Source organism: Schistocerca nitens, chromosome 1 (assembly GCF_023898315.1).
Source record: "Schistocerca nitens isolate TAMUIC-IGC-003100 chromosome 1, iqSchNite1.1, whole genome shotgun sequence".
Classification (NCBI taxonomy): domain Eukaryota; kingdom Metazoa; phylum Arthropoda; class Insecta; order Orthoptera; family Acrididae; genus Schistocerca; species Schistocerca nitens.
In genome coordinates this window covers 467896197-467909533 of record NC_064614.1, presented here as the reverse complement: position 1 = coordinate 467909533, position 13337 = coordinate 467896197, and the positions used below count along the sequence as shown (strand labels likewise).

Below are 13337 nucleotides of genomic sequence, written 5' to 3'. Positions count from 1 at the left end.
GGACATGGAACCCGGACCCCGTGAACGACAGTGTAGAATATATTCTGTTAGGAAGTGGCAACAATGCGGTCAGTCTTTTTCTTACAAGCAATTTAGGGGTTACCCCTTCTTCTACATCTACATCTACATTTATACTCCGCAAGCCACCCGACGATATGTGGCGGAGGGCACTTTATGTGCCACTGTCATTACCTCCCTTTCCTGTTCCAGTCGTGTATGGTTCGCGGGAAGAACGACTGCCGGAAAGCCTCCGTGCGCGCTCGAATCTCTCTGATGTTACATTCGTGATCTCCCCGGGAGGTATAAGTAGGGGGAAGCAATATATTCGATACCTCATCCAGAAACGCACCCTCTCGAAACCTGGCGAGCAAGCTACACCGCGATGCAGAGCGCCTCTCTTGTAGAGTCTGCCACTTGAGTTTGCTAAACATTTCCGTAACGCTATCACGCTTACCAAATAACTCTGTGACGAAACGCGCCGCTCTTCTTTGGATCTTCTCTATCTCCTCCGTCAACCCGACCTGGTACGGATCCCACACTGATGAGCAATACTCAGGTATAGGTCGAACGAGTGTTTTGTAAGCCACCTCCTTTGTTGATGGACTACATTTTCTAAGGACTCTCCCAATGAATCTCAACCTGGTACCCGCCTTACCAACAATTAATTTTATATGATCATGCCACTTCAAATCGTTCCGCACGCACACTCCCAGATATTTTACAGAAGTAACTGCTACCAGTGTTTGTTCCGCTATCATATAATCATACAATAAAGGATCCTTCATTCTATGTATTCGCAATACATTACATTTGTCTATGATAAGGGTCAGGATGATTATACAGGGTGTTACAAAAAGGTACGGCCAAACTTTCAGGAAACATTCCTCACACACGAAGAAAGAAAATATGTTATGTGGACATGTATCAGGAGAGCGTGGAGGCCATGGAATTGGTCCGCCTCTACCAATCCTTCGGTCACCGAATCTGTTGTTGAGAAGCGTACGAACACTTCGACTGAAACGTGCAGGAGCTCCATCGTGCATGAACCACATGTTGTGTCGTAGTTGTAAAGGCACATGTTCTAGCAGCACAAGTAGAATATCCCGTATGAAATCATGATAACGTGCTCCATTGAGCGTACATACTGACGAAACTAAAATGAGCTCTAACATGGAAATTAAGCGTTTCCGGACACACGTCCACATAACATCTTTTCTCTATTTGTGTGTGAGGAATGTTTCCTGAAAGTTTGGCCGTACCTTTTTGTAACACCCTGTATATTGTCCTATTTCTTTCAAATGTATTTCACTCTGTTTGAAAGCATTTCAGCTATCACTCTATAATTTTTTTTTGTTTAAACCTCATTTTAACCACATTGCAAAACTGCACACATTTAAAACAACGTTTTTAGTGTTCACGATTTTTCGGTTCCTTCATTATTTCCTAGTGTTCTCCTGTATACAAGGAACCGTTTTTGGGACAACAGATGGAAATAATGGAAAGTAATATTATTTTTAAAAATGATGTCTGTGAAGAAAAGTAATAAGAAATAAAAGTCATCCCGTCTACCTTCAGCCTAAAACTGATGGTACCGCAAAAGAAACATCATTACTTTGAGTTGCTTCACTGTGAAATGAAATTATATCTTCGGACTGAAAAGTTCCTCCTTAGCTCTTTCTTTGATTCTGATAAGATACATGCGAGTGATATTGTTGTATGACTGTTCTTCTTTCTTAGTAAGGTCTCTTATTTTCCAGGTTGCTATGTATAATGTATCTACTTCGTTTCCGATTATCTCTAAATTTTCACTTGTCTTCATTATAGTGGTCCAACTGAAAATTTTATTTTTTGTTTCGTATCCTGTAATTTATAAATGTTGGCGTTCGGGCGCTTGTGTGGGTAAGGCTTTTCTTATTGGTAGTGTGTATTACATTGCACTGTGTAGTGGAATGTGTCTAGCTTGCTCATATAAATCGTAATGTTTTCTGTTTGTCCTAGAAATATACAATGAATAATGGTGATTGTATCAAAATGCACGTTCAATTCAGTGTAAAGAGTTTCTATGACCTTCTTTGTTCGCAGGGAGAATGCGCCTGTTTGAAGGAATTACTGACAAACTGTTCTTTACATCAGAAGACGAGAATCCCTATCCAATACGTTGATAATCAAGGCGAATCTTCACGCTTGCTTTTTGAAGGCAATATTGACTTGAATGAAATCAGTAAACCGTTCTGTAGTCCAGGCTCTATCGTGATTCTTACTGTATCATTGAAGACACATGGTACGGGCTTCCCTGGATTTCTCCAGGTCAAAATACAGTGTGTTCCAACGACGATGAGTACAGACTTTATCCACAGCCGTGAAAGTAGTGACGGCAAAAAAAGTTTCTCCTGGAGTACAAGTAGGAATTTTATGTCTTTCACGGATATAATTCGGATGTACGTTTCCAATGGAAGAAGAAGAAATGGCCCGCAGTGCTGTCCTCCTAATAAAAATGATGCCTCATGTTTAGATGTTGACGAGTCTCGCGACAAAGTATCAAAGAGCAATACTACGAAGAATCTACCCAAAGTCGTAAAAGGAATCAAATGCAGGTACGATCTGCTTGAGGGAGCGGTGAATGACATTGGCCAGAAGACGGCTGCATGCAAGAAAAATTGCTCAACCGTTGCAGGTCGTAACGTCTGTAGCTGCGCTGACGGCTCGAAGGCAGGCGAAGATGAAGACGACGCCACAGGAGTTGTGAGACACTGTATGCCGCTGGATCCTGGGGCTGGAATGGAGTGTCCGCAGGGCTACGACCTCGACACTGACGCCTTGGTGTGCGTGGATATTGACGAGTGCCAAGTAAACAACGGTGGATGTGATCACGAATGCGAGAACACCAACGGGGGTTCCAGATGCAAGTGTCGGCCTGGATTTTTCCTCATGGAGGACCAGAAGAGGTGTGACGATCGGGACGAATGTGCCATCGGCGAGAACGGCCGCCCCCAAGCACCCTGCGCGTACAGGTGCACGAACCTGCCGAACGGATTCATGTGCACCTGTCCTGAAGGGTTCGAAATCAGCCAGCCAGATATCATGAACTGCATAAACCGGAAAGAAAACATTACCATCACCCAAGAGGGAACGTTTTATTCTAAGCCAACAGTTCCAGCTAAGGATGGGAAATGCCCTAAAGGGTTTACGCTAGATGCTAACAACATGACGTGCACAGATATCGACGAATGTCGGCGGAATATATCTGGATGTGCCCACATCTGTAACAACATCTACGGTGGATTCAACTGTCGGTGCCGGGTCGGATTTTCGATTATGAGAGACGGCAAGTCGTGCGAAGATGACAACGAGTGCCGCTACCACTACATATCGGGATGTGATCACAAGTGTCAAAACACCGAAGGGAGCTACAGGTGCACATGCGGGCCTGGTTACAGCCTCGGGGAGGACCAGAAGTCGTGTGAAGACATCGACGAGTGTCGGGACAACACATCTGGCTGTAGTCAACTCTGTGATAATACGGAAGGGAGCTATAAGTGTTCGTGTCGCCACGGTTTCTACCTTGTGAACGACATGAAGACGTGTGAAGACTTCAACGAATGTCGACTGAATAGATCTGGCTGCGAACACGAGTGCGAAAACACACAGGGAAGTTTCAGATGCATGTGCCGACCAGGCTACTACCTGGCGGAGGATCAGAAGACGTGCCGAGACATCGACGAGTGCCGACGCAACACATCGGGGTGCGCTCACCAGTGCGAGAACACTGTGGGCGGCTACCGGTGCCAGTGCAGACCCGGCTACTTCCTCATGGAGGACGGGAAGTCGTGCGACGACCGCGACGAGTGTGCCGCGGACGCGCACGGCCACACGCGTGCCCAGTGCTCGCACCAGTGCGTCAACCTGCCGGGCAGCTATTCCTGCACATGTCCAGAAGGCTTCGTGTTCCACGCTCACGTCCTCGGTCTGTGTGTGGAGGACGAGGAACACAGCGTGACAGCACGTGAGGAGGGCGCCGACCTCTCTTGATGGCTTCGTGCTACTCACCAACAAGGACACGCGGGAGCGGAGGAGCAGGACCACGGGTTATGATAGGGGCTCCTCGTGCTGCTTATCAAGCGGGAGTGAGGTAAGTCGTTCTCAGCACGCAGACTGCAAATATTAGTTTTATTCCATTTATCAATACAGAGTGGAGAAAAGTAGTCTCAAGATAGGTCTAAGTCGGATGGGGAATCGAGAAACAGTTTCCAAATAACCTTAGGATGGAAAGGGTCCATTTATGGCTTACCAAAACAAAACAAGAGGAATCTATTATGTTTAGCTGCTAATGGGCATTGATTGAATTCAATGGCGAAAGTTAAGAATTTATGCCGGACTGGGATTCGAACACAGGTCTCCTGCTTACTAGGCAGATGCTCTGATCACTAAGTCATCTGGACATAGTGCTTATCGCAACTGCGTGGACCAGCCCATATGCCTGATGTCAGACCCCACTTTTCAACTTATTCGCACACCACTGACTTAGCTCTCTGACCACTATCCTCATTACTCCCGGCGTTTTGATGATAATCGTAAGAGTTCGAGAGTGGCGTGCATCTGTACTGAAGGGATCACACTGGCCAACCTTGCCTTGATGAAGTCGTGTCTGATCTTTCGGACTCCAACCCAGCAGTGGCAGGATCACTACTACCATTACTTACAACACCAACAGTAAACCAAAGTTTTGTTATTAACAGTACTAAAATTAAAATTAATGATGGACCATCCGGGATAGAGCGCAGACAACTCCTTTCAGTTTATTCTTAGCGACACCCACTCAAATGCCACTCTCCGTTTGTATCTTAATAATGGTTCAAATCGTTCAAATGGCTCTGAGCACTATGCGACTTAACTTCTGAGGTCATCAGTCGCCTAGAACTTAGAACTAATTAAACCTAACTAACCTAAGGACATCACACACATCCATGCCCGAGGCAGGATTCGAACCTTTGACCGGAGGGGTCGCTCGGCTCCAGACTGTAGCGCTCAGAACCGCACGGCCACTCAGGCCGGCTCTTAATAATGCTCTTGAGAAAAATTACGGAGAGGCTGGCCAAGGATCTCTTAAGTTTAGATACTCACCAGGCTCGAACTCTTATGGGAATTGGCGAAACGCCGATAACGGGCAGGGGCACTACATCAGTAGTGCGTCAATAAGTTTAGAATTTTGGTCTGACGGGCTATGTGCTAGGGTAATCTGTGCGATTGCGAAGACCACTGTGTTCAGATAGCTTAGTGGTTGCCATGTTAGGTCAGAGGACTGCCTGCCCTCTGCATCATAATGCCATGCGACGTCCACCCGACAAAATGCAACGAACAAAATGAGAGGAAAAAAGGAAAAGCGGTCAGAACATCCGCCAAATAAGCAGCACACTAGGGCACAAATTGCAACCCTGGTCAGATTTTCAGCTTTGACCATTGATGTAAATACACTGAAGAGCCAAAGAAACTGGTACGCCTGCCTAATATCATGTAGGGCCTCCGACAACACGCAGAAGTGCCGCAACACGACGTGGCATTGACTTCACTAATGTCTGACATAGTACTGGAGGTAACTGACGCCATGAATCCTGCAGGGCTGTCCACAAACCCGTAAGAATACGAGGGGGTGGAGATCTCTTCTGAACAGCGCGATGCAAGGCATTCCAGATACGCTCAATAATGTTGTAGTGTGGAGAGTTTGGTGGCCACTGGAAGTGTTTAAACTCGGAAGACTGTTCCTGGAGCCACTCTGTAGCAATTCTGGACGTGTGGGGTATCGCGTTGTCTTGCTGGAATTGTCTAAGTCCGTCTGAATGCAAAATGGACTCGAATGGATGCAGGTGAACAGACAGGACGCTTACGTACGTGTCACCTGTCAGAGTCGTATCTAGACGTATCGGGGACCCCGTATCACTCCAGCTGCGCAAGTCCCACACCACTACAGAGTGTCCACCAGCTTGAACACTCCCCTGCTGACATGCAGGATCCATGGATCCATATCCATACACGTCCAACCGCTTGATGCAATCTGAAACGAGACTCGTCCGATCAAGCAACAAGTTTCCAGTTATCAAGAGTCCAATGCCTTCGTTGAAGGACGCAGGCGAGGCGTAAAGCTTCGTGTCGCGCTGTCATCAAGGGTAAACGAGTGGGCTTCGGGTTCCGAAAGTGCATGCCGATGACGTTTCGTTGAATGGTTCGCACGCTGACACTTGCTGATGGCCCAGCATTGAAATCTGCGGAAGGGTTGCACTTCTGTCACGTTGAACGATTGTCTTCAGTCGTCGTTGGTACCGTTCTTGCAGGATATTTTTGCGGTCGCAGCGATGTCGGAGATTTTATGTTTTACTGAATTCCTGCTATTCACCAAGGCTAAACGTACGGAAACACCCCCACTTCATCGCTACCTCGGAGATGCTGCGTCCCATCACTCGTGCGGCTGCTGGAACACCACCTTCAAACTCACTTAAATCTTGGTAACCTGCCATTGTAGCAGCAGTAACAAATCTAATAACTCTACCAGACATTTGTCTTATATAGGCTTTGCCAACCGCAGTGCCGTATTCTGCCTGCTACATATCTCTGTATTTGAATACATGTCCGAAAGAACCGACACCACATATGTAAGATAAAACAACAGCGAAGTCAAGTTTGTCGGGTAAGGAACGTGTTTGGGTGTACCTAGTAGTGGGCAACCTACTTCACAGGCGTTATTTATTTATTTCGTCAGCATTTAAAAGGTAAATATTAAAAAGAAGATTACATCGTAAAATAAGATATTTTCCGTGTTAGATAATATGAAATTACACAGTGAGATTCATTTTCTAAATTCATTCAGTATAGTTGTCGGGGAGTTTATTTACGTCCTCAAGGTCAGCAGTAGGGCCATGCATAGTGCACTTAATCAGTCATGGACATCGATTAGTTGAGTCCATACTCGCACTGACGGAGCGTACGATTGACTCCATGATGTCATCAGCTCTCCATACCTGTCCTCACACACTTATGGTAGTCCATGTTTTTCTCAAAATGTTAAATGCACCCTGAAGCTGTTTCGATCGTCAACCATGCTTCTATTCTTGATGTTGCAAATATTTCACAGTATCTTCCATTCTATTCCTGGATCGTAGAGAAACACCTGTTCACGTATTGCCTAAGGGTTGACCTGGGTTTTAAGTGGTTTTTGCTGTCAGGTCCCGGTGTAGAGGAAGATTTGGGTTTGACATTATTTTACAATACTTTCTGAAGAATAACTGATTTCTTCGGATTTCATGTGATATTAGTTGTACGGGTGGCCAATCAATACTTGCAGGTCTAAACTTACAGATGTTATTCTCATTGTTTCTCTTAGCTGAGTATCTGTTTTTGAAACTCCTCGCCTATATAAGCCCAACAATACTGGGCGACTCTGCGGAGCATTGCCAAGGCTGAAGTTCGCTAGATATTTGCATGGCACCACCAAGCTTGCTGCAATGAACTTGGAAAGTATTGTAGATTTCATTTCTTGTTTTTTACCATATGTTTTATAAGCGGTTTGTGCATTTGAGTCCGATCAAGGTTCTCTTCATGTTTCATGATCTGGTTATCCATGAAGATGTGTAAATTTCTTTTGGCTTCTCTATCATTAAGATGCACATTTACACTCAATTTATTGTCTGGATTGGGTTGTTGATATCATTTAGTGCAATCTGGGTGCAGCAGGTTTAGGTTTTCTTTCAGCAGCTGTCTGAAATTTCTGTCTCTGTCATAGCTACAAAATAATTTTGAAGATAGCTTATGAAATTATATCTTTCGGACGAAGTCAGTTTGAATGCACACACTTTTCCGCACTCTTCGCTTTATTACCATACCCTTCACAAACCTGCACTACCAACCTATCTTTATCTGGAAACATTTCCGCTCTTTGAAGTCCCATACTGGTTTGATCTTATGATTAGGTTGTTTTTCTCAGAAGGTTTTCAGGGCTGTACATTGTTAAGCAGCGGTGCTGAAGAACAGGTTTCTGCCCAGGCTGGTGTAGCTATGATACAAGCAAAATGAAAAGAAAGCGTTGCGTCTTATACTCTTCACAACATGAAATTAATGACTGCACGATTCAAAATAGACAGAGGGCACTTATCTATGGCTGTAGTTCACTGCCCTGGAGAACGACAAGTACAGGACTCTGAACATAGCGAAAAGCTGCAGCCTGTATATGATGAAATAAGTAAAAGAGAATAGATTAACATATATGTGGATTGGAAAAGCAGCGAATAACCCAATTAAAGATATTGTGGGAAGATGCGTAGAATATACTGCAAATGCGATTACAAATATCTCAAAGTAACTAATACATTCTTCCGAAAGAAAGATAATAAGGGGGTTAACTTAGGAACAAGGTGAGTCGTAGATTATATTGTAGTGGATCAGAAATCTGCTTCCTTAGTGAAGACGTTAAAATTTTCACAGTATTCGCAATGCTCCGTGTGGAAGAGATTTTAAGGGTTCAACGCCTGTATGAAAACAAATGTAAAAGTAAGATTGTTAAAGGATAGTTCAGCTTCAGATATCCAGATATATACCAATAACGACTGAATTATTATTTAACAAATAACCTACACAAAATGATATTAAGTTAAAATGGAAAAACAACAAATACTGTGTGAATAAAGCAACTGATAAAGTCGTAGGAAAGAAATGTAAATGGCAAAATGAAAAAAGACTTAAAGTTTGGAATGAAGAATGTGAAGAAGTACAGCGTACAACAAAAATGTTGTCCCCGTTTAAAAAAGTGGAGCGTAGCAAACTTTAAAATTATAGAGCTATCAGCATCTTAAATACTGCCTAAAATATATATATTTCACTTGTATTAAAAGACAGATTCAAGATCATTACGAAAGTGTTAATTCTAGAAGAACAAAAGATCTTCATAGCACGAAACTTCCACACCTATAACATATTTACTGTGTGACAAGTAATACAGAAAATGTGAGTATTCAATTTACTTAGGTACCTGGCTTTTAGAGATTTGGGAAAATATGTCACAGGGTGTACAGGGAGAGACCATGGAAAATTATGATAAAAAGTGGATACCAAAATCACTTAACAAGTTGTGTCCAGAATCAGTACAGTGGAACTTATTTACACCGGTACTTGACGTCACCATTATACAGAGAAAAATATTTTAGTAAACCAAGGTGTGAGACAAGTATGTATTTTCCGCCTACTTTTTTTTTAATTTTTAATGATGTATGCCACACGGAAATGGAGAGAAGGAGCGCCATAAGGAATTAATTTAAACAAGAATAAATGTGGTAACTTACTATTACATATTGACGACATTGTAGTATAGGAAAATTTTAAACTGAGTTTGAAAAGAATATATTTTTAAGATGGCAGTAAAAAAAGCTAAGGCAATGGCGTTCCATAATAAATAATGGATATGGAATAAAATTGTAATTTAAGATCTGATTCTGGAACAAGTTGGACACTTCGATTACCTAGATCTAGGAGGATTGGTATTTTCAGTGAAGATAAGGATGTAAACATTAAATTACAGAAATATCAGAGTATATGTCGCGCTGTAATCAGAACATTAAAAACAACACGAAGAGACACAAGAATTAAATTTTACAACCCGGGTATGAAGCCATGTTCATGTGGCTTAAATGAAATGTTTAATGCAGTCAAACGTTGGACTATGTTAGACATGATTCCTAATGAATACATTAACAAAGACTGAATTTTTTGTTGTAAATGGTGAAATAGAAGGACGTAAACAAACTTGAAGGAACATGTACAACGAATGGAAGCAGTAAGAATTCCAAAGATAACATTACAATACAAACTCAAAAGAAAGTGAGACACAGGACGGCCACATAAGAGAGGAAACTGAGGTCGGAACATGTCGTTAGAGCAAATCAGTGTACGGCAAAAGAAAAAGGAACCAGGTCGGAGATGTTCAGGTATAAATAAGTTCGTTTCATCCTAATTAATTATTGCTGGACGTTTGAACACTGACACAAAAAAGTCGCAGCACCAAGAAGGAATTGTGCGACATAAACGAAAGTTGGTAGGCATGTTTCTACATCTGGAAGAAGATATCTATTAAAAGTTCACGCCAGTCGCATAGGAGTGACGCTAATAGCATTACCATGAGGAAGCGACTCTGGCTTCCTTTAAATACAAACTGTAACGGCGTGCGTGTTAGTTAACTATGAGAGTGGATGTGGTGAACTGATGTTAGTCAAGAATGCCTTTAGACGACAAAGATGCCATATAAGCACCACACTGAGCCTGAACGACGTCGTATAACACGGCTACAAGAAGCTGGCTGTTCCTTCTGCGATACTGCAGAAAGGCTTGGCAGGAATGTTACCACTGTACATGACTGCTGGCAGCGATGGTCACGGGAACGCGCAGTCGCAAGAAGACCGGGCTCCGGCTTCATTTGATATTAAGTCACATGGAGGCATGCCAGCAACTAGAAATAGCCAGTGCCATAAATAGTATTATCTCTGTCCTGTTCTTGATCATCCTGCAAACCTAAAAGCATCTTCCTTTTCCTGCCTCATGCCTCTTTATTCATTTCTTCTGCTGCACGCTGAGCTTTCATGATCCTACGTCGATCCATTCGCTGGAAGGCTTGCAGTGTGTTGTCTCCTGGACTGATACCAAGTTGTTCTAGTACCTTAATTCCTGCCTTATTACCACCATTAAACGTTATCACAGCGTCACAAACACTGAAGCATGATGTTTTCATTCCTTCAAAGACATTTTTTGGTATGCGCGTCCAAATGACATTATTGAAAAGACTCATTCAGGTTCTGCGTTCGACCATGGAGACATCTGGAAAGAAGGTCTGGATGTGTTAACTGTCTATTTATTGATTTAATGGCTTCCATTATTGGAGATGATATACTATTTTTGCGCCTAAATTGTTGCTCTGTACTCGCTGCCTGAGCTTTTCGGTACTTGCACCATGAATCAGCAACAGGTGAGCAAAGACAATGTATAGGTGTACCATGTGTGGATAATTAGTGGAAGAATGTAGCCCACTTTTGATCCCTTTAGATCATGTGTATTGTTTCTTGTTGCTATTGCACAATATTACTGGAGTACATCAATATTTTTGCCTGTACGTCTTCCTTTACCATTTAGAGTTTCCACAAAATGTATGTGCAAAACCAGCAGTTCTGTTTACATACTGCATCCGATTTCTTAACATGGACATTAACATGAAGTCAAGGAATGAACAGCTGAAAACCAGAGCCTTCTAGATTGAATAGGTTCGGAGATACAGAAAATTAAGGAAGTCAGTGCAGAACTACAGGACTTTTTGTACTTGCACTATTAACATCGAAATAATAAAAAACTGCACTTCCAATGGAATTAATCGACAAATGATGCATCAAATTATTCAGGATAGATCAAATATTATTAAGGGATAATAATCGGAAAAAGTCACTTTTTGACGAATTACACCATACGTACTCCCCTTAAAACATCTTACACCAGATGGGTTATGGACATAGGCTCAGTAGTGTACAATGGATCGAATCTTTACGGATTTTAGAACAAAAGTAACAGCCGTATGTTACAAAAAGACTTAGTGAAACGTTGCTGACAGGTAGATACATTAGGAGGAGTTGTCGATGAATTCACAAGGTATAACGAAGATGGACGCTCTAAAAGCAGTTGGAATCTTAAAAAGAAGTCGAACGAATGGACTGATTGAATGAAAACAAAAGTAATGTATTTTATGCAAGACAATAAAAATCTTAGTCGATAAGTTTAAGTCAAAGAAAAAAAAATTCAAGAGACCGGTAAGGTATTGGCACATCTATAGATTAGCTAACTTTGTTTCGTTCTTTCAGTGGTGGGCTAATACATTTCGCGTAATAATTAGTTGGGCACTATGCCTCTTCCAAGAGAAGAAATATATGGTATAATCTGTAACTGTTTATATGTTCCAGGTGGACTACTCGTGAGATATCGAAAGAGAGGAATTGATGCGTAAACACCTTCTCCGCCTGTACAGTCTAAAAGCTAATCTGACGTTCGCACTTCAGGACTACAGCGACGTCGCCTTCGTTTAATTACACCGAGGGACTACCAAGCGTTGACTGCAGAGACGACTTCTAGCATCGCTCACCTCAGAGTGTTTGTTTAGAGGCCGCTAGTCTCGCTTCGGTGGCCATCGTGGCTGGACATTGATCGTGGGAAGCGGCCGTGATGCTCTGTGCTCCACTTTCTGCCGATGTCCAGAGACCGGCTCGGTCATGTGTGTCTCCATACCTTTGTGGTTTCAAAATTATACTTTCCGCCTTTCACCAATGTATCATTCTGTGGTTAATTCACTGTGGCTGTCAAAATAACCACTAATGAAATATTAAATGTGTGTAAATCACCCATCCAAAGGTTTCTGAAATATATTGAAACAACTAACCCTCACGCATCTCATGACAATTTTCCGTAGAAACCAATTCAATCTTTCCTAGCGGCAATGAAACGAGTTACAGACGAAGACGTTATTGGTAAGAAGCAATCGCCTTTCGTCACAGGTTTGTCTCTGGACTTGTGTGTGTGTGTGTGTGTGTGTGTGTGTGTGTGTGTAATCAGCAATTACACTATGTACTAATTACGCGGATGTTTGCTGGTACCTAGTATTTATTTCAGTGCCTGATGCAAAATTTGTCTAGTAAGAAAATTATCACGGAAACGCACCGACGAGTCTTGTGTTGAAACGGTGTAAATATAACATGTTGATGTTAATAATTTCTAGAGGTAATGACTCGGCAGTACTGAAACTCTTATCTGAAACGTTTATCATACATGTTATGCAGTGGATAACATAGCTCTTCTTACGATTTCATGTTACTTCTCGAGATGACTTGCCTTTGAAAAGAATACAGTAACTGGAAAACTTTTCATTTTATATTCAAATACAATAATTGTGCAGCCGGCCGCTGCGGCCGAGTGTTTCTAGGCGCTCCAGTCCGGAACCGCGCTGCGGCTATGGTCACAGGGTTCGAATCCTACCTCGGCCATGGATGTGGGTGATGTCCTTAGGTTACTTAGGTTTAAGTAGTTGTAAGTTCTAGGGGACTGATAACCTAAGATGTTAAGTCCCATAGTGCTTAGAGCCATTTAAACTATTTGAATACTTGTGCTGAGACCATCGCGACTTGTTAATGTCCCATGGACATTATAAAACGAGAGGCACCGTTATTAATGGATTATATGATTACTACGGACAGCAATAAAAGTACTGCAACGAGTTCTCATGTCGGTCACAAAGTAGGTAAGGAGTTCGCGTGGTGGGGTGTTCCATCCCC

General features: G+C 42.6%; 1 protein-coding gene across 1 annotated transcript in view; it reads left to right on the top strand.

Moving 5' to 3' along the window:
• Positions 1-12406, top strand: part of LOC126236006 (fibrillin-1-like) — a 118783-nt gene extending 106377 nt beyond the window's left edge. The window contains exons 5-6 of the mRNA XM_049945017.1: positions 2083-4129; positions 11976-12406. Coding sequence (XP_049800974.1) covers positions 2083-4029 — 1947 coding nt within the window. The 3' untranslated portion in view covers positions 4030-4129; positions 11976-12406. The remainder of the gene's footprint in view (positions 1-2082; positions 4130-11975) is intronic.
• The last annotated feature ends 931 nt before the right edge of the window (positions 12407-13337 follow it).